The sequence below is a fragment of the Tachypleus tridentatus genome, chromosome 1 (assembly GCF_004210375.1).
Source record: "Tachypleus tridentatus isolate NWPU-2018 chromosome 1, ASM421037v1, whole genome shotgun sequence".
NCBI classification, from domain to species: Eukaryota; Metazoa; Arthropoda; class Merostomata; order Xiphosura; family Limulidae; genus Tachypleus; species Tachypleus tridentatus.
Genome location: NC_134825.1, coordinates 96,388,218 through 96,411,055, shown reverse-complemented (window position 1 = coordinate 96,411,055; position 22,838 = coordinate 96,388,218). Strand labels below are relative to the sequence as shown.

General features: G+C 33.3%; 1 protein-coding gene across 19 annotated transcripts in view; it reads right to left on the bottom strand.

The window, feature by feature from the left end:
- Nucleotides 1-22,273, bottom strand: part of LOC143256306 (uncharacterized) — a 96,109-nt gene extending 73,836 nt beyond the window's left edge. For 2 of the 19 annotated variants that reach the window (XM_076513389.1, XM_076513457.1), the window contains exons 1-5: nucleotides 21,886-22,226; nucleotides 20,707-20,809; nucleotides 17,740-17,853; nucleotides 7,342-7,469; nucleotides 2,653-2,785 (exon numbers count right to left, since the gene is read on the bottom strand). In XM_076513389.1, coding sequence (XP_076369504.1) covers nucleotides 2,653-2,785; nucleotides 7,342-7,469; nucleotides 17,740-17,829 — 351 coding nt within the window. In that variant the 5' untranslated portion in view covers nucleotides 17,830-17,853; nucleotides 20,707-20,809; nucleotides 21,886-22,226. Of the gene's footprint in view, nucleotides 1-2,652; nucleotides 2,786-7,341; nucleotides 7,470-17,739; nucleotides 17,854-20,706; nucleotides 20,810-21,786; nucleotides 21,830-21,885 lie in introns of those variants that run through there. The other 17 variants (XR_013031304.1, XM_076513383.1, XM_076513413.1 and 14 more) reach the window with 15 other exon arrangements.
- Between the last annotated feature and the right edge of the window lie 565 nt (nucleotides 22,274-22,838).

The window sequence follows — 22,838 nt, the reverse complement described above, 5'->3', positions numbered from 1 at the left end:
GTGACTATAGATTATAACAGGAAATTATAACTATTTAGTTTAAATAGCTTAAGGCCCATAACAATTTACATCAGTTTATTTAAGTAGAAGCAATTTATAGCACTTTTTTAAATGCAAGTCTTAATGTTCACAAGGCTTGTGAATGACTAAGATCTTTTATAGAGGCTTTGTTCATTACAGGTCCTCTCCATCATTTCAAATTAATTAAACTGAACAACAATGTCACATTTTTTGGGACATTTTCAAAGCTACTAGACCAAATAGGAAATCTTAAATTAACATATTCTTCCATCAGCATTACTAATATTCTTTGAGATGAATTGATGCAGCTATGATGATGGCAAATACAAGTACTTTTGATAAACAACAAATAACCATATGTATAAAATATAACACTATAAAGGTCATATTAACGAAAAAAAATATTTATATGACAAAACCCTAATATTAAATAAAAATAACACTGTTATGGTCATATTAATAAAATAAACACTTACACGACAAACCCTAATATTAAATAAAAATAACACTGTTATGGTCATATTAAATAAATAAACACTTACACGACAAGCCCATATATTAAATACAAATTATCAATGGAAATTTGAAACTTCCTTCTTCTAAAATAAAAATGAAAAACTATCTCCACTAAATATAAGCTTTCAGACTTCTACAAAGTCCACATCAGAATAATCTTATAAATATCTACATTATGAAATATTTTAAACTATAACATTTTCATACAAGTTAAGCTAATTGTTATCACTTCCTTTTAACTGGTTTTGCTACACATAGAATTTGTTTGTAATCAGTCCTATTTCATTGCACAGCACATATAAACGTATTTTCCAGAAAAAAATATCTTATCGCAAACTGGCACTTATTTTGTATTTATTTATTTATTCTTTGTTCAACCATACGACTACAACCTACTTACAATGTAAGTAGGTATGCAACTCTTGCAAATGGTTATAAAAATGAAACTAGTTGATGAAATAGTATTAAATTTATCTTATACGATCCTTAGATTATATAGCTTTTAAAAAAAATAAGATTTTTTTTCCTACAATAATAATAAAACAATCAGTTTCATGTAGTTATATGTACCAAAAATCAGAATGATTCATAGGCAATGTGATCTTCAAGTATAAAAAATACTAATTATTATTTTCTAGTTTTCAAATATCATTTGCATAATCTTTAGAACCTCTTAAATGAATATGAAATGTTTCTAAAGTAAATGTTTACATTTTAGTCTCCATTTTCTCTATTATATTATTAACTCTAGATATTATCATCAATGTACAGTGCAATAAAATGGTTAAATTTAAGAAATGGGAATATTTACATACCTTTTAAATGGTTATAGATTGTTTTGTAATATGTTTTTTCTCACATGCATAATATCATATCTTTATCTTTTCAATTACAGTTTATTTTTAATTTGCTTTTCCAGTTCTTTGTCTTATTCTTGATGCAGGTATACAAAATCTGGTCCTGCCAATGTGACACCATGGCTATAATAGTTATTTCAAGGGATAGATCATCCACAAACTCTAACATTTGCACACACGAATGATGCCATCTTGCTTAGACATTTTCACAAGTCAAATGTACACAATTATAAAATCTTCATATATGCATTTATAAACACAAATAATACATAACTAAAATATTAACATAAAACCTAAATGCAACCTAACTATTTAGCAAATTATTACATATAAAAGTGAGAAATACTTGCTAAACGTTAGGCACGCCTCAAGAGAATGGACTAAGCTTATTTTCTCTCTTATACAACAAATCCATATTCTGGTAGAGGTTTCTTCAGGCAATAACAAAAAGAGAGTGAAATCTCCTCTTTTTATTGGTTGTAAGCATGCTATTCAACTTAAAACTGTTACCTAAGAACACAGTTTTGACTTTGCAAGTGGGCATGGCTGATATTAAGCTTAAAATTAGAATGTGAAACCCCAGTTGTGAAATTCTTGGAAACTGGAGAAGCTAATGAAAAACAGGTGGAGCTTCAAGTTGACCTTGTATACCAAGTCTATTCTATTTTCATAGTATCATATATAACAGCTCAAAATATTTAGGTTTATAACTGCAAGTGGACCACACAACAGCAAAACCTGCAGTTTTAATTGCTGTTTCAAATCTTTTCTTTTAAAATAATGAATACAAGTTAGATAACATAAAACTTTAAGTTATAACATATTTGATAATAGTAATTACATTCAAATACATTCATATAAAAATGGTTTAACTAAATTTTGAATGTAATTCAGTAAACATGTAAGAAGAGGTTTAAAAATGGCAATACTGACAGAGTTAACAGATTTATTTTTAAGTAACCAATTTCCAGATAGCTATTTTAAAAGTATCTGTCCAATAAAGTGATGAGAGGATAGCAAATGTTCAGAGACTGTAAAGTGCAACAAAAAAAAGATTTTAATATTTTTTGCAAGAATATTTTTCACAAGTGAAATCAAACTGAAAGTATTATAAGTTTAGTATTTATGAATTATTATAAGGAAGTGAAAGTGAGTTTTTGAAAAACTTTAGATCTTTAAGAAAAAAATTCAAATTTTAAATGATGGTTGAAAACACAAATTCCACAAATATCAGCATTTAAAACTATCTTCCTTTTACCTCTAAATAGTAGTCTTTCCACTTACAAGCTCTCAATATTTCAAAATAAAGAGGCCAACTGAATAATGGGAAAATGTTTTCAATTGATTCATTATATGATAGCTGATTTTCTTCATTCCTGAAACCTTCAAAGCTGAAAAACAAATGGTTTGGCTTTAAATGTGTAAAAGTTTAGTCAGATATTAAGCACTCATAAAGCCCATACTGATTTGTTTTTAACAAGTGACATAAATGTAGGATCTATAATCATATAGGCTTTATGGAAAAACAAAAGAATTACAACCTTGAAAAAACTTTTAACAGATACTAGCTATTACTCTTAAAGTGTTATTTCAAAATTTGTATATTACTTTAAAACAATTATAAAATGTTTATAAAAATTTGTACTTAACACTTTGTTTTCTAAACTCTTACACAAGTAGTCATTCAACTATTGTTATGTTACCAAATGAAAGTTACAATTGCTAAAAGCATATAAAAATAAGTATCAACAGCATCATAATATACAGTTTAATACTGAGTATGAAAAAGTTGAGAACAAAAATTAAATTAAAAACCATGGTTACACTGTCAAATTAAACTGAAACTGTATTTCACACGAGAAATAGTGCCCTTGGTGCTGATGAGAAAAGATGTTTGTAAATGCACAATACCTTTGAAAATGCTTTGCCTTTGCATGAAATAACATATAATGCACTATTCTATTATGCAAATAGCTTCAGAATTTCACCCTCCTTCAAGCGAGTATCATGCTATCCTAGCACAATACTGTGTAAACAAGTTAAACATTTTATAAATGTAAAATGATGTAGAGGCAGAAAGTACCAAAAAGAATGCAAAGAAGAATACTGGGATGATGCAGCTATACAAAAATCATCCATAAACAATTTTTAATATCAAAATTTAATGTAAAATGCAAAAGAACAAAATGAATATGAGGTTGGTCAATTTTGACCAGCCTCATACCAAGACTCTGTAATAGTTCTTAATAATATAGATACATTTTGACTTAATGTGGTTTTCTTTCTTTCTTTGTACATACTAGACTCTCAGTTATATTAATTATGCTTATGGTATGATCACAATATTATGATAAACTGCATACCAACAGTCACAGTTATAACTCCCAGCTGCTGGAATGTTAAAGTCACGTATACAGTTTATTGCATAACATTAAATTTTAACACACAAAAATTCATGTAGGATTGACCTATGTATAAGCTGTATCATCCCCATAATCTTATCTGTGTTTTCTTTTTTTTTTTTTATGGCACTGCTATCCATACATCATTTCAAGTTTACAAAATGTCTATATTACTTGTTTTGTGACATTTTTTCTTACAACTTAAAGTTATTTCATTCTATGATTGTGTACAATAAATTTTAATATTATCTGTATTGATTTTTTTTACCACTCAATACATAATATAGGGGGGGTTTGCTCCCTTAAACCACCAAGTGTATAGTATATGAAGCATACAGTATTCTACATGTAACAGTCATCTAACATCCATCTATTATTGGCTGGTAATTTGTGTTTCATTTAATACTTCAGTTTTCAAAAGAACACCAGAATTATGTAAATAAGTTTACTTCAACAGGTAATGATAACACCATTTGCACCAGAATTTTTTTTTTAATTACTACTATTTATTACAACTAAGTGATAATATTTTGCACTGCCCAAAAACACAGAGTTAATTTAGGTTTAAATTGATGTTAGTGATAAAGAAAATGTAGAATTATCTTGATTGAAACACAAGAAGAAAGATGAACAATTAGGTAGTTTGGTCACTTTCTGGTCTGATATTTTGAGATGGTTTCTTGCCTTGATTTTAAGCTTGTTGGACAGAAAAGCAAATAAAAGTCAGTGACAATCATCTTTTAAAGTAAAACTCGCTGTCACTCTAGAATTTTTGGTGTGCATGCTTGTATTATACCTAGTGTTAACTTAAAATGACATTAAAATCACTTTTCCACAGAATAAACAACAACCAGAATCCCACACTGAGAAGATGGTGGAAAGACAAGTGTGAAGAAGAAAGTTAAAAACAGGGGATTACCTTTCTGAGACTATAGCAACAGACAAGGAAAACTCACAGAATGTCTTTCTTATTAGAATGAGGTGAGGAAAATATAATTCAATGAAAACAGCACTTGGTAAAAGATAACTCTCAGGCAGGGAATACTCTTCACTAAATATTGTGGTTGTTCAAAAAGATTCTGATTCTGTCCAAAGCATTTCCTGCTTGTTGCTAAAGTGCAATTGTTGGCTAAACATGGAGGCTACTCAATTGCAGGCTAAGTGTAGCTAGAACAATGTATTAAGATGTGTACTATGAAAGAAATAATTATATAATATACTTACAAAAATATGCAGATTCAGAAATAAATAATCTCAGGCCTGTGTCAAAAACAAAGATCAAGATCCATCTGGCTGGTTACAACCACAAAGAACAAGTTTTAGTGTTGCAGTGGTCTGTGCTACTACTCCAGGTTAACATTCCTGCCTAGCTTTCAACTGAGAGGTGCATCCACTTGGTCTCATAACAGTTGAATTACTCTATTACGAAGTGAAACTCACCACATTGAACCTCCATATAAGCTTAGTATTGGGGAAACAAATGATTTTCCACTTCACTAGTTGAAACTGGGAGGGAGCAATTCACATAGCAAAACTGAGTTAAAGTTACAATTTGCTTTTGCCTTTGAAATAGAGCATTGAAATAAGTTGCATAATGGTAACTACAAGACAAAGCTTTGAAGCTTACTAGACCACAATGTGATGTACATAATGTAGAACAAATATATGTGGTCATCCAAGTCACAATTAAGTATTTTATCAAGGGGACTTCAACAATCAGAGGTAATAGAAATCATGAGATGGTATGTTGATGGGAGGTAAAACTAAAACTTATCTTCCACAAAGGAAAAGACAGGCCTGAAAAGTTGTTTAGCCTCTTTACACGAAGAGGAAGTAAATAAAATTGGAATGTAGAAAAATCCAGCTGCAGGAAGAATATTATTTACACTGCAAACTGTTTCTGTTAAGGAAACCAATTTATAATATCATAAACACTAATCCCAAGTCTTATGATTTGACTATGTAAAGAAATCATATTTGTGTGGAGGGGTAGTCTATTGCTATTTGCATAATAAACTAGTATATGCATATATCACATACAGAGGTAAAAAGAACTTTGATACGTTTTGCACATGGCCAAAGCATTTCTCAACCTCAGCAGCAAGATACCAGTTATTTGTTTTGTGTAACATAGATGAATAACATGTCTGAATTATTATTTAGAGTTCAGTTTGAAGCTACAGTTTGCTTCTGCCTTTAAAATAGAGAAGATGGTATAGCAAGACCTAATAACAAGTGTAGTTTTTGCTTTGTTTCAAATTGATAATGCACTCACAAAATTATATCACCAATAAAAAGGCAATAACATTAAACTATAAGTTTGCTCCACAGTGTCTGTATAATGTTATCTGATAGCTTTTTGTAACTCTATTATAAGGCTTTAATTAACAGAAGTAATTTGTTCTGTATTAGACCAACTGGCTTTGCTAGCAGCACTTTACAATGACAAGCATAAAATAAAATCATTTCAACTTCATGGGAAGCTTAGCTGAATTGCAACATTTCTAAGTTGATACCACTAAATTCTAAACTTATTTCAGTATATGTATGTAAATATTAAAATGATAAAACAGAAAATTATAAAGGCATTTTGAAGGTATAAATAATGTCTAGATAGAAAAATATCTAGAATATATAAGGTGTCTGAAACTGGATTAGCAAATTTGCAGGTTATTGGTCACTCCTGATGAAGCCATAATAGTGAAATATTGAGCAAATGAAGATGTATGTTGAAGATATGGGTTATCTTATATATGTTATTACTTTACAAATACTCATATCTTATGAGAAACATCTTTCTACTATCAATTAAGAATGGTTGACCTAAAACCTTAATAATTAACACTTTCAACTTCACTGGCCATTTACTGTCAGTTATCAAACTTCATGTTGTTAATTTTGATTTAAAAAAAAATATTCAGCACAGGTTCTGACCCATTTAAAAGTGTTATAAAAGTAAATGACATGCAGATTTTCTTTACGTGCCTATAGTTAAATTACCAGAATTTCTGGAAAGATTGGTTGAGCAAAATCTTCTGTTTATATATAAATCAGAAATTATTGAATATCAATAATAAAACAGACTTGTCAGTTAAGAATTTGATTTAATATTTATTTTTAGATTTGATTTTTAGAAGATAAAGTGTTCTTTTTCCTTTAAAGAAATAATGACAATTACTAATAGGACTAGTACATATGAAAATATTTTAAATGCTTTTATAACATTATGCTCACCATGTTGAATTCAGCAAAAAGAAAAGGAATATGCAAAGACTTAAAGTCAAAGAATTTTCACAAAATAAAATTATCAACACTAAAGAGCAGAATCTTAAATGTGGATGAGTGTATTACCATGTTACAGTAGAAAACAAAATATTAATTTATATATTTATTGCCACTTAACAAATTTGCGTATTCTTGTCTGTGTTTTTTACCAATCTCATGGTAAATGCAGTAAACCTTAGAACATCTTAAAATTCACAAACTTTAATGTTATCAGAGTTATATATTCTGTATCCTACCATATATAGATATTAAGAACTTACCATAGCACAGAATGAAACAAAGATGTATGCATTCTGCTTTGAACTTTGTAGTCTTTTGGATGTGAGAGCTCTTTAAAAATTTCTTCTTTTATCATCTTTGCTGAAGAGGAAGCATATTCCTTCCTTAACTTTGAAAAGTGATTTCATTTTTAACATTCCAAGGAAAACAATTATATAATAATGCTGTTGTAATAACACAAAAAAATTCAATCTGATAAGTAATATTCAAATTTACAAGATATTAATAGTTTCAAGAGATTTGTTAAACAACTCACAACACAGTCAATAATATTAATCAAACTTTGAAATAACAGAATTAATATTTTGCTTTTTCTTTAACTACTATGATGTAACCCAAGTTTCCTTCTTACACAAACAGAACTATAATATCTCAAACTTAACAACATGAGTAAGCAACATTGAGATATTTAATAAATCTTGCATGAAAATACACACACATTTTTTCACCATTGTAAAGAACTTTGTGAGACAGTAATTTTTAATTAGTAAAAGTCTAAATTATTTTATAATAACTTTATCTTGCTAGAAGGGAAATAATTTACAAAAAATTTTAATGTAATCATTTATAATTTGAAATTATGGTTTTTTAGAAGATACTAGTACATAAATCTTATAAAAAAGCTAGTAGTAGTAATAATAAAATTTTCGGTGTATCTCAATTGGAAACACTAACTTCAGGCAACTAGACCTGGCTCAGTTCATCCAGTTTTGCTTGAAACATTGGATTTTTGTTCAAGGAGAAGATGCAGGGGTACCAGAAATAGAGATGGGTCTATAGTTTATAACACCATATATATTATTATAGCACTAAAATTATAGAAGCATGCATTATTAGACATACACAACAACAAAACAAAACAGGTGGAGGTCAGAATTTTTTGACATAAACAAGTGTAGTTGATGATAACAGATTTCCATTCTTACATCTTTATTGGTATTAAAGATGCTCACAACCAGCTATAGTGTAATGTTAATATTTTTCTTAAAAATTTACTTCTCAAAAATACTCACATCAACACACAGATTAGCTTATTTTCTTCTAGAATTCACATGATCTGTGAAAAAGACTTGCAAACCACCAGCCTTGTGAAAACTCCCACCACATCTCAAGTGAAGCCATCTGAATTTCCACCACTGCATGATGACAATCACGTAGTAGAGACCCTCCACCCATAGATGTGCCACACATGCACAAAATACCTATGTTTGTACTCATGAATCCTCATCCTTTGATGACACAAAGAAATGTGCACCATAAAAGTGTAGAGAATGGGTTGGAAATGTATGAAGATATATACTGAAAGTACATTTTTAGTTAAGGCAAATTTAACTTTTGAAACAAATACCCACCTTTGCATATAGCTAGAATCTCACAATGAGAGAGTGGACAAACTCATGCAAAGATTACCTGTAAAGCTACTAAAGCCCTGGGGCCCCTACCATTGGGTGTGACACCCAATGGACTACCTAATCTCATTTCATTAAGGGTATACATATGCATAAAAAGAGAAGGGACAGAATAAGAGCATGCCCATCTGATTACTTGTACACTAGCTATCAGGCAACTAATATCCAGAGTGATGTTGAGATTTGTTTAGACCATATCTTGTGTGCTTACCTTCTCTACTGTTAAACATTATAGGTCAAAATCAACTGTAGGATAAAAAACATTTATAAGTATCAATTCTCAACTCCTCAGTCACCATGGGCCCCATGCCAAGTTCTGAAAAAGGGCACCACATGGAATCATGTCAGCATTAATACTTATATGCCCTCTACTCAACAACTAGTCACTATGGGCTCCTTATCTGTAGGTTAGAGTAGGGTACATGAATGATACATGTGCCAGCAGCAGGAAGAAGTCACAATGTTAAAGGTATTTTCACTTGATCATCAAACTTTACAAGACACACCAGCAGCAGGAGCATTGTTTTTGCAGCATAATATAAACCAGGAATAGAGTTCAAACCTTGACTCTACTAAACAGATTTTGGCTGCAAGAGGAGGATTGAGAAGATAAAGTTGAACATAAAGGATCAATATAGTGATATATAGCATCAATCCACTAGAAGATTGTGATATATCACGGTTATACATGTGGGGTAACTCCAGTATTAATTATCCCAGTCCTTTTTTTCATTATTTAGGAATTCTTTGTTCTAAACCCAGCAATTAAGACCCAATCAGTGGATTCTTCATGGTCCAAAACCTTCAACAGTTGGGAGTGTAAGTGACAAATATCTCTGTGATCCATTCAAGTAAGAGAAAAATTTACATAAGGGAGACCCAAAAAATGTGCCCAAATCTCTACCAGTTCAGAAAGGTCTTGTACTAGAGACTGTGAAAAGAGTGGCCTCAAAACCCTACTTTTAAAAGTAGGAAAGCACAAGACAGAGAAGTAGGAAATTACACAAAATTATAGTGCTGGTTTTTGCCACGACAGTCCATGGAATAAGTAAAGTCTGTATTAAGTACGAAATGTAATAACAGACATATATAATAAAAAACCACACAGAAATCTCAAGTAGTCTTGCAGAGTGCCCCATCCCAGAGTTGTCATTCTGACAGCTAAAGCAGTTGGTGCGAGTTTTTGTTATTATGATCCTAAGCAGTTTTGGGTAAGCATATCATGAGAAGCAACAATAGATGTAAGAAAAATAAGTATACTCACTTGTTTAAAGTAAAAAAGTGAACTGAAAAACAGCTATGGGTGAAAGTCTAAGCCTCTCTGAAGACAAGACAGCCAGGTGGTAAAGATAGTAGTTAACAAGGTTAGCTGGGTTAGTCTCCATGCTTGCCTGCAGAATCTGCATTAGCAAATGGTAAAAGCAAACTGCAATAATATGTACAAGGTGTCAGTTCTGGTGAGAGGAGGCAGGAGTTGAAGATTATCCACCCCCAAAAAGGAATACTAACTGATGAACTGTAAGGGAGGAGGGAGAGAGAGTTGTAGTGGAAGAGTGGTTCTGTGGTTCCACAGAATGTAAAGATAGTAGCAGGTGCTCTGAAAGGAGGAGGTGCAAGAGAGATAATGATGAATGGCGACTATAGGACAAGGAGTATGTCTGAGTTAGAATGATTAAACATGGGATACAGAAGTAAGGAATATAGGAGAAAGGTGCATCTGCTTTCCATGACACTGAGTCTTTGAAGTTGGTGTAAAGAAGAAGGTTAGCACAGATGGAATTTATGGAATAATGTCAGAATGACTTAAATCACAGGCAAGAAAGAGAAGAAGAGCTTCAAATGGGTTCTGTGTGAGTGTGTGAAGAATGACCTTTAGCTCCCAGTTGGGCAAGAGATTAAGACCAGGGGATCCCTGAATTAGAATGGAAAAAAAGTGTTAAGGACATATGAAGAACAAACTCTAAGGTAAAAGAAAAGGCAGAAAGTGATAGATAGAACTGCCTATTATCAGATACTTGGTTGATTGGTTTGGTGTTTTATGGCACAAAGCAGCTTGGCTATCTGTGCCAAACATCTAATAAAAAGTCAAAGTAAATTTAGTAAAATTCTTGAAAGAAAATTAATGTAAAACAAAACAAAGTTTAAAAAATAAACCTAAATAACATTAAAACCAATGTTTACATCCAGTCTATAGCAGTGAGAAAAAACTACAGTAATACAAGTTGTAAAGGACTTTCTGTAGTATAATTTTAATTATCATAACTCGCCAGGAAGACTAAAAGGTAAGTAGAAAAACCACCATAAATCACCTGAAGTTGGCCTTTCCAGTCCTGGTTTGAGGATTTTGATGTTATGACCATTTTCAGAAAGTAATAAAAGTTTTAATTATAACTCATCAGGATGACAAATGGCTAGTCCAAACTTTCCAGTTCTAGTTTCAAGTTATTTGATGTTATAGCCAATTTTAAATTTCAAATCAAACTAGATAGACTTTGATTCTTAAAAGGGAATCACATTAAAAAAATGTCTAATGCATAAATTAAAAAACTTTAATAGCATTAAAAAGATGAATGGCTTTTAAAAATCTCAAAACATTTCCAAGGTGGACAGTGTCACCATAACCAATAACACTGTCTAACATCATGGATAAACCTTAGGACAGAACACATTTAAATTGGTGCCACTAATGAGAGTCATAATGATGGCAAGACAGTAAAATGTGGCTTATTGTGACCTGAGTGTTACATACACAACACAGTGGTGCATCAGGCCCAGATAAAAAAAAATAAGTTAAAAAACTGTGACCAAAGCGCAGTCTAGTTAGAACTAGTTAGACAGCAAACAAAGGATGTTCAGTTCTCTTGTACATTTTACCCATAGCTGCTTGATGTGTGGTATAAAGGATCACCTGACAGTCAAAGATAAGCCCCAAAAACTTTGTCTCAGGGACCACAGGCAAGGTGAATTCCCTATTGTGCATGCAAATGGTTTTAGAAAGAGAGAAGTTAAAGCTGTTTGCTGTGATTGAGGGCAGTCTGTAGCTGCTTCTCAATATACCTCATGTTTGACAACTGACATGAGATGTGAAAGTCGTCAACATAGAGCCCATTTGCAACAGTAAGGAGTTGTTCAGTGATGGCATTAATCTTTATACTGAAAAGTGTTACATTCAAAACACAGCCCTCAGGGACTCCAAGTTCCTGTAGGATAGAACGTGAAAGTGTCAAACCCACACAAACTTGGAATCTCCTGTCCATTAAAAAATGTTTAATAAAAATGGGCAAATGGCTATGTAACTCGTATATATGGATGTCTTGCAAAATGCCATACCTCCATGTTGTATCATAAGCCTTCTCAATATCAAAGAATATTGATACAAAATGTTGTTGTGTGAGAAAGGCTTCTCTGATTGATATTTCAAGTTGAATGAGGTGGTCCATGGTGGAGTATTTGGTAGGCAAGAGGAAGTTGTTTGATTCTAGGAACAAAACAAAAAGAACCTTAACCATCCTCTCTATGGTCTTACAGAGACAGCTCCTCAAAACAATTGGATGGTAGAGTTTGAAGGAATCTTGGGACCCTTCCCAGGCTTAGAGAAAGGTAGGACGATAGCCTGGTGCTAGGCATCAGAAAATACATACTCCTGCTAAATCTGGTTAAAAACAATCAGAAGAATAGCATGAGATGCATGAGTTAGATGGTGCAGCATTTCATAGTGTACAACATCAGGTCCAACCAATGTTCTGCTAAACCAATAAAGGGCCAGTTTGATTTCCACCAATTTAAATGGATGATTATAGGCATAGAGACAATCAAATGGAAAGGAAAGAGGTGATTGCTCTGCCTGAGTCTTGATGGCTGAGAGGTGGAGAAAGAAGCAGAAGTGCTAGATGCCTGGCAAAAGCTTTCACCTAGAATATCAGCGATGCTGCAGGTATTAGCTACTTCCTGGCCATCAGAGGGCAAGATCAAGAGGGGGGACAGAATTGTATTGCCCACTGACCTTTCAAACCTAGTCCCATATGACTTTAGAACTGGTGGTAGAAGATATGCTGGTTATGAACTTAATCCAAGAGTCCTCCTGGCTTTGACGTATTATCCACAGAGCATGTGCAAAAGATTGCTGGAAAGCAATGAAGTGCAAGAGTGTGGGATACCTACAAAAAGTATCCCAATCCCATTTTTGAGCCTTCCGTGCCATGTGGCAGGCAAAATTCCACCATGGATGAGGATATCGTGGAAAACATGTAGAGGTTTTAGGAATACACTGAGAGATGCCTGTATAATGCAGTCAGTTACTGCTGCTACACAGTCATCTATTGATGGCTTACAGACAATGGCAGAATCAAGTTCTGTGATAGCACTAAAAAAGGGTCAGTTTGCTTGATCCAGCTTCCACCAGGACACACGAGTCAGGTGGCATCAACCACGGCCAGTCTCTCTCAAAATTATAGGAAAATGATCACTGTTTCGTGGGTTATTGTCAACCCTCCATAAAAAAGTGGGAGGATAATGAAGGGGAGCAAACTGAGAGATCAATAGCAGTAAAGGACTGACTAGGTGCATGAAAATAAGTGGAAGAACCAGTATTGGAAAGAGAAAGGTTGTGATCAAAGAGCATGTGCTCTACGGAATGACCCCTCTCATCAATAAACACTTCCCCAGAGGGGATGATGTCCATTCAAGTCCCCCAAGAGGTCTCTCCATGTAACAGGTAAGTAGAACAAAAAGTGATGGACGACCCAAGGAAACACTGATGGCCTCCAAGGGTGTATTGAATGGCAAAGACAGAGTGGGCACATGCTGATCAACTAACAGTGCACTCATCCATCACACAGCCTGTCATTTCTGTACAAAGAAAACTAATGAAAGGTGACTGTTTCAGCAGGTTTCACAAACATTTCCTGTAAGGAAACACACAGAGGTGGTAGGAAGCAATCAATGCTTTGATGTCATCCAGATTAGAATGTAAACCTCGACAGTTCCATTGTATCAACGTGGCCATTTTTATTTACATGCAGATGAATTGGGTGGACAGCCCTTCTGTTTACAACCATGTCTTTTTTCTTTATTGTCTTTATTCAAGGTAGGTCTATAGACCTCCATGGATCCTGCCCTGGGTCAACTGGACAGGTCTTTAATGTTGGAAAAGTATTCCAACAACTGAGAATGTGAATGAATGATAGTTTTGTATCATAGGGTGGGAGAAGATGTACCCGAGGAAATGCCCGGACCCGAAACCAAAGGAAGTGCATCTTGGGGTTTGCTGGAATGTATGTTAGGGACAGATATGAGTGATGAAATGGATTCATCCAGTTTTTTAACCATAGAGGTCAAAAGACATTTCATTTGGTTTGAGAATGATTCTTTTGGAGGCACAGAGATTCATCTGCACTCCAACTGTAGTAGTGGAACAAAGTGAGATGAAGTGGTGGATAGCAATTTTCAATCCTCAGTGTAAATAATGTTTTGAATCATCTTCAAATGCTGCACCTCTTTTTGTTCCAACTGTTTAGGGCAAGAACAAAAGTAGGATGGGTGAGAGCCCTTGCAATTGATGCAATGAGGGTCCATTTCACACTCACAGGCATCGTGGTCCAAATCAAGGAACCATGACATGACGTCTTCGAGTGACCAAACTGCTGACACTGGAAACATCTGAGAGTTTGGAATGTATGACCATACCTTGCAATTAAGATAATCTGCCTTGATGGTGGCATATGGATGTGGTGATGTAAATGTTAGATTGAGGACACTGATTGGCATCATAATTCCATCTTTGCGAATGGATACGATTCACTGTAGAAACTCCTTGGGTGGACAAACCAGCGAGGATCTCCAAGTTAGAGATGTTTTTCAAACCCCTCTCAAAAATAACTCCTCATGACAAATTCAAAGTAACATGAGGCATAACCTCAATAGGTATATCCCCAATTGCCTTTGAATGCAAGAGGAGTTCACTGTGTTGAGATGTGGATGTTTCCACCAATATGTTATCAGAGCAAAGCTTCCTTACTGTTTTGGAGAGCCAGCAAGTCCCTCTAGTCCCTTCTGAATGAAAAAAAGAGACATCTGCCCTAAAGGTTTGTCTGAAAGAGAATGTAGTATAAGAAAATGAGGTACAGGTGTTACATATGTTAAAGATTGCTGGTCAGAATCTTCAAGACATGGTTGTTTTTCTACGGACTGTTTTTTCACTATTTTATTCAGATGTTTAATTGGAGTATCCATAATAAAAAAAGAACATTTCAGTTCCTACTGACCCAACCCACCATGGAGCCCTACGAAAGGATGCACTACAATGCCAAACAAGGACATTTCAACAATGCCAGGGTTTTGTGAGCACTATTCCCAAACACCAGCAACAGATAAAATGTCCATAACACCTGATGAGAACATCCAACACTGGTACTTGGTTGACCCTAGCCCAAGTGGACCAACCAACTGATCCTTGGGGGCCACTCCAAGGCTGCCCATCCACAGGAATTCAAGGCCAAAGTAGTGTGTAGGGATTGAACCTCTCAACCACCAGGATCCTCTCCTTCTGTTCATGGGTCACTACATATGGCAAACATGTAGTTTTGACCATAGAGGAGGTAAACTGAAAGAACAGAATCTTCCCCTGGGAGGTCCCCTTACCATGTACAGGAATCCACACTGAGGTGTGCCTCAACAGAGATGGCCAAAATGGAAGTAGCAGAATAGTATCTTTAAGACATTGAAAAAGAGGAAAAATATTTGAGCTGGCCAGTCCAGGACTACCAAAAGCACTCAACAATGGGTAGATCAAACCATAGCTAAAACTCTGGGTAACAGATGAATTAGTGAGAAGACATAGGGGTGCAATTCTGTCCTTTCCTAGCTGAATACATCTATTGTCAGTGCTTGAGGATGAGATACTGGAAACCAAAACACCCGTAGTTAAGAGTTGCAATGAGATACAAAAGCATTGTTCGCTACTGTCTCAACATGAAAAATCTACCAGAAAAACATCATGATGTAGCATCCATTTAAATCATAAGAATTTGGTTGGGTCGAGACAAATAATCTGCGAAGAGATGAATCTCAGGATGTGGAGGTGGTAGAGGAACACCTATTGTGGCACTGTTCTGATATAACCACCACTCAAGATTTAAGATGTTGATTCTGAGTAAGGAGACTGAGTAATCCAGCAAATCTCTGTTTATGAACCAATGGTCATACAGCATTCACTCAAAGGATTGCATGTGTGTTCTTCCCAAAGTAGTTGCAGATACAAAGAATGCTCACATCCCCAAATAGAGAGAACCATCGACGAAATGGTAGGAGAAATGAGTAAGAGTTCAACTATTTGTTCCATAGCATGGATCCAGATAGAAGTTGAATGAGCTTAACTAAAATACATATTAACAAAGACATCAAGATGAACAGTGTAACGAGTCAACAAGAAAATAGATTTCTTGGACCTTGTAAGAAAGTCTATCTTGGTGACACCTGAAAAACATATCTGGGTGTGATGTTCTGCTAACTGACAAGACAGTGCCAACACTAACAAATTGTTTATAAAGTGGTATGTGCATGCACAGGCTCAAAGAACGATGGTGACAAGAGAAAGCTCATACAGTTTTGTAGAACACATATGGTGTAGATGATAGTCCAAAGGGCAGAATCACAAACCATAAAACCTGACCTTTGTGCATGAAATGTAGAGAGCAGCAGGATGATGCCCTATGGTAACACAGAGATAGGCATCAACAACACTGAACTTAGTCATCCATAGGTCTGATGAAATATATAAACCTACAGTGAGAAATTACTCCATCATGAACCTGAGAGTAGTTAAGAACTGGTTAAGATGAAAAATATGGATGATTGGATGCCAATCTCCCATCTTCTCGGACACAATAAATAGACTGTAATAAAACCTCAGAAGAAATGTATCAGCTCTCTCTCCTACCCCCTTGACCAACAACTCTCTGATAGTCCTGAAATGAAAGTCCACTTTCTTAAGATCTGTTGGAGATGGAAACACTACTGGTTGTGAGGACAATAATGATGGAGATGTGGACTGAATGGCCAACCCTGATGCAAAAACTTGGAGTATCCTTTGATCTGTAGTAAAAAAATTCTGTATGCATTTAAACTATTGTCAAGAAGATGATGCATGTATTTTTATATCACTGGTTCCACATACATTTCAACAACTTTTACATCAAATCATTTTCTTAATTATTATTCTTCACACTGCCCTCTCATAGTCACAGTAATCTCTTCTCCTCACAAAATCAATTTCTACTCTATTTTGGTACGTGTTGAAATTACTGAAACTTGATCAGTTCACAAGTTAACTTGTCTGAAATTTCTACTTTGTTTTCTTAATTCTAGTATTCTTCAGAAGCAGTGGATCTAAAATAAATTGCCATTAAGATATATTGTCAACAAAAAACAAAAGAACAGTGTAAATAAGTTGTTTTCTAGTATCTTAAATGTTTGAATTTGTAATTTTCTGTTGTTTACAATAAAGATGTTTTTTTTATAATTCAATAAAAAATATTATTACAATGTTTTGTGCAACTGCCCAAGCTAAATTAATGGTGAACAACCAGTGAGCTGTCAGACTGATTGTCACTAAACCTGGCATGAACCCTTATAGAGGCTGGGAAACAACATGGAAAAGAGATGGCATATAGATCTGACATCTTTATCTTCTCTATGCACTGTGTACATGATTGACAAACTGCTATAATGATTGTCATTAACCTCATATACATTTTTTTGGGGTTTTCAGTCAAAATGTAATAAGCAACATTTGTAGTGAAATTTGATTTCATAACATTTGTTACACTTAAAAGCCCCCAATGTATTTCACTTCATCTATCTTGCACCACAACAATTACAAATAGTCATTAAACACTAAATTCATCAAAAGTTATTAAGAAAATAAAAATGATATAAGCTTTCAAGTTGGAATCTACTTTAATCTTTATTTACCTGATCTACACCAGATATGCTTAGATAATTCTTCATAGTTGAAATCAAAGCACCATGAAGAACTGCAATGTCACTTCCATATTCAAACATTTTCAAACCTCATATGGAAGTATTCTGTAAAGACACAAAAAACAATGGTTTTGCAAATATTACTCCTTTAAGGATTTTATAAAATTTGAATTTACATGTAGCAAAAAACCTAAGTTTTACTTCTACTGTTTATTTCAACTTTACTTTCAGACCTAAACTTTTAAATATCAGAAAAAATTTTTAAACACAAATAGATTCCATGATAAAAAAAATATTTTGTGTAACTTTCCAATTGTATACATAAAAAAAAACATGAATAAAAAATCTATATATACATAATACATGAAATTTGTAACAAATATCCAATCAACTTATTTCTTCTTATTGTCACTAGTAAATAAGTAAATTAAAGCTTATGTATGTATAACATAAATATATATGTATCAACAAATAGATTAAGAAAATCTGTTGCCTATTTAATAATAGTAAAAAAAACACACAAAATGAAAATATATTACCACGGTGACTGATTTTGATAAATAGACCAAGTGAAATGAGTGACTTGGACTAAAAAGAAATAATGATCTACCAGAGATCACAACCACCAAGAGAAGAGAATCAACAAAAGAGAGGTGAATAAACAGAAAACAGAAAGATTGAAAGGAGAAAGGAAAAAAATAGAAATAGGAAGACAAATGGAAAAAGAAAAATGGATAGAGAGGAGAAACTGGAAATACAAAGAATAAAAGCACAAATTAAGATTGCAAAGTTTGCCCAACAAAATGAGAAAGGACCCAAGAATAACAATGGAATAAGGGCCACCTGACCCAATCTTCCAAAATTTGATGAACAGAAAAACACGACTGCTTCACTGGAGAGATAAAGATTCGTCCAAAGTCAGAACTGGAAAAAAGACAAACAGGCAGTCTGCCTCAGCCAACTTCTCACAGGAAAAGGCCTACAAGTGTATGCAGGCATGGCATTAGAAGATTCTATTGACTATTGGTTTGGTTTGGTTTGTTTGTTTTAAATTTCATGCAAAGGTACACTAGGGCTATCTATGCTAGCCATCCCTAATTTTGCAGTATAAGACTAGAGTGAAGACAGCTAATCACCACCACCCACAGCCCACTCTTGGGCTATTTTTTACCAATGAATAATGGGATTGACCATCACATAATAACCACCCCACAACTGAAAGGGCGAGCATGTTTGGTATGATGGTGATTCAAACCCGCAACCCTTGTTTACGAGTCAAGTGCCTTAACCACTTTGCCTTGCTTGGCCACTATTGACTATAACAAGTTAAAAGTGTCACTGCTGAAACTTTATGAACTTATCATGAATCACTTTTGCCAGAAATTCAGTGAAGTCAAGCCTAATACTGAAGAAATTGTATTTTGGTTTATGACATGCCTACAGCAATATTTCACAAGTTGGACTGATATTGCCAAGTGTGAAATAGTTTGAAGAGCTGGTAGATCTAATACATGAACATTTTATAATCACATGCTCAACTAACAAGTCACTCTTTCTGAAGAAAGCAACAAAAGATATGGACAAGATGATCAATCAGACAGAACAGAAAGCTCATGGAGAGAGAATAATTGATAAATCCAATTAAACCAATTAAAGTCAAAACCAGTGGTAGCCAAACAGAAGCAAGATGACAAGAAAAAAATTGAGTAAAAAAAAAAAAGATGCCATGCTCATTATAAAATGGGCATATTGTAAATGTGTGCAAGTCTGTCACATAAGCAACAGCAATAATCTCAACACAGAGTAGCTGGAGCTGCCTACAAATGTGGTGCTGGCAAGAAACAAGCAGCTTCAAAATTTTTCTTTGTTTTAACATTGTTGTTACTAAATGGTTAGATATTTCTAGATGTTTTTGTCATGTTCTAAATATATGCAGACAGAGTGAGGGGAAAAGTAAGATAATGAAGGTAAAAGTGATGACAGACTGTGTGATTGTCAGTTTAGTCATCACAGAAAATATCTACTTTGAATTTATCACTAAATGTATTTAACACAGGAGAGAAAAAATAATGTCTTGTCAAAGAGTGTTCTTAACTGAACCTACCTGGATACAAATGTGATAATCAATGGTTTAACAAGTTTTTGTATACACATTTGACTTGTTTTGAACATATATATTATTTTAAAATGAGTGGATTGTATACTGTCTGTTTATTGTTGAAATTTAATGCCAACATGTCATAGATGCCTACTGTAGAGAATTTAGCTATATACAAAAACCTGACAGAATGAACAAACAAATGCCTAGATCCATTATAAAAGAATATAATATCAAACAAAAAGCTCAGAATGTATTATGGCAGAGTACAGAGAACTAGCTAACCATGACATAAGGTACAGCTCATTGTACTGGCTCAGTGCCATGATAATTTTATTGACAAGAATCTTTAAACATGTTCATTGAGTCAGGGATCTACCATTTGTTGTCAAAGCACTACGAAATAAAAATCTTGAAAGTCCATTCTCTCAAAAGAGCTACACTTACAAATCCAATTCTGATTTGTTAATATGTTTAGGTTCTACAGCTAACACAATACATGCATATGGGAAAATAACACTGGAAAAATTAAGATAAACATTATCCATCCATTCATGACAAATTGCAACCTATTAGGTGATATTCTGTGATGTTTTTCTCATAAAATTTTACAGTTTTAAACAAATGATTAAAGTTTTTACTGTTAAGAAAACAAAATTACATTTTCAACTAATGGACCATCAGCAGTATCCATATCAAAACTTTATTTTTGAAAAAAAATAATTGACACTAATAATCATCATCACAAAAACCTTATGTAATTATGGTAAGTATTAATTACAGCCAGTATAGCATTGGTATAATGCAGGATGATGTAATATATTACTGATATAGTAAAATAGAAAATGAAATATATTTACCTTTAAATATTAAATGATCCACACTGTTTCACTTGTTGGTATTATTATCAAACATTAAATATGTTTTTTTCTTTTAATCCCCTTAAAGAATTCATCAGATTATCTAAAAAAATTATAGTATAGTAAATTAAGAATGAGCTTGCAAATTCCAATTTTACTTTTAGCATAACTTTTTTTATGAAATTCGTGAGTATTTTAATGAAAAAACATTAACTTTTTGAAAATACTTTTAACACATAATAGAGCCAATATTTTTATTGCTGTTTCAGCAGTAGGAAAAACTACAAATAAATGAATTTGAAAGAGGAATAACATAATCAATGACTTCCAGACATTTTCTGATAAAGTGATGAGCTATTTTTTATAAGATATATATACCATGAAATACCAAAACCAGATATTAAAAATGGTGCATTCTTAGAGAAAATGTTTGTCATCTTCACTGACAGTTGATAAATACTAACTTTTCACAAGTAACAAATTACCCCAATTGTTTCCACCAGTAATAATATGTCACAAGGCAGTAACTTAAGGTATACAAGTGTAAAATTAACTGATTTATCATCTATATTCATAGACAAATTCAGAGCTAACAATACTCGTGCATTGAATGTGAGACTCATATATCATCTGGGCCTATTGTCATGATCATACACAGTGATAACAAAAAACATCTTACACTTCGATAAATTAGCAGCTTCCCATAATGCATCAAGATTAACTGACCAGCTGAATTTAAGTCAGATTCAACATCACATTTGTGTTTAATCCAAGAAAATTACCAGATTGCACTATTTTGCTTTATTCAATAACAAATATTCTAAGGAGAGCATTTTACCAGTTGCAACACTTTACCACACACTTAAACATTACATTAAAAACCTCACTTTAGCATACTTCTAAAACTTGCCAGTCTTGCAAATGTTTTTCTTTCTAACAATTTTTTAATTATGTTCACTCTAATTCATAAACATGAAACATCAAAAAATATTTTGTGGTTCCATAGCTTTTCTCATTTTTGTCAATCATTTTTTTTTCTTATTTCTTAATGATATAATTATACTTAATTTCCAAATCAACCTGGATATGGCTCTGATAACCTTTATCTTTTGTATCGGTAACTTTCAATTTCACTTCAACAGGTTCTGATTAAATGATTTTCAATGTTGTAACATTTACTTCTCTTTTTTCAACTTTGACGGTTGGCAATAAGAAACACCTAGGTCAGGCGATTTACTTTTAAGTTGTAGAGAAGAATTCTATATAACGTTATAAGAACTGTTTTTGATGGTAGGAAGCTATACTAGTACTAACAGTAACACTTCGTTAGAATTTAATTGCCAGGGATAGATGTACACGATTGAAGATGTTATTAAAAGTTAACAAATACTTATTAATACTCTATAACGCTCTTCCTTTGTCCAAAGAGAAACTTCAATGAAACTTCCTCAACTAAAACTTATTGCTTCAATTCAACCTAAAACTTTTACCTAAAGTTAAAACAGTAATTCAAATACACCTACTACCTTCTACAACTCGCGTTATTTTCATGAACGCCCTCTAAGTATTGCAGTTAATGGAACATAAATATTTGTGTTTATCAAATATTAATATGCACGGCCTACCAGTAAGAACCCTATAATACAGACAATTGCATATTATACCCTCTGACACTAAAATCAAATCACAATTAGATACTTCCAAACACTCAGAAAAACAATATAAAGCAATTGTGCCTCTATCTTTCAAACACAATCATGGGTGTACAATGCACAAGACCATCCATATTAGAAATAAAATACAAAATATACATTATAAAATACAATAACTTAAGTATACACAAAACATAAGCTAACTTCAGAAAATGTATGACGATTCACCCTACTCTACTTAATACCACTAGAAAAGTCTCTAGTGTTCCTATCATTTTTCAATTGGCTGTTATGGATACCTGCTTAGATCCTTTTGGTCAAATCAGTGCCTCAAGGGCTTCTTTGTGGCACATGAATATAGCTTAACAATGTGTTCTATGCCCCTGTGCACCAATTTGTCAAACTCTCAGGTACAGAGAAATCCAATCAAATCCCAATAGATTTCATGCATGGTACCACACACATACACCATTTTGAGTT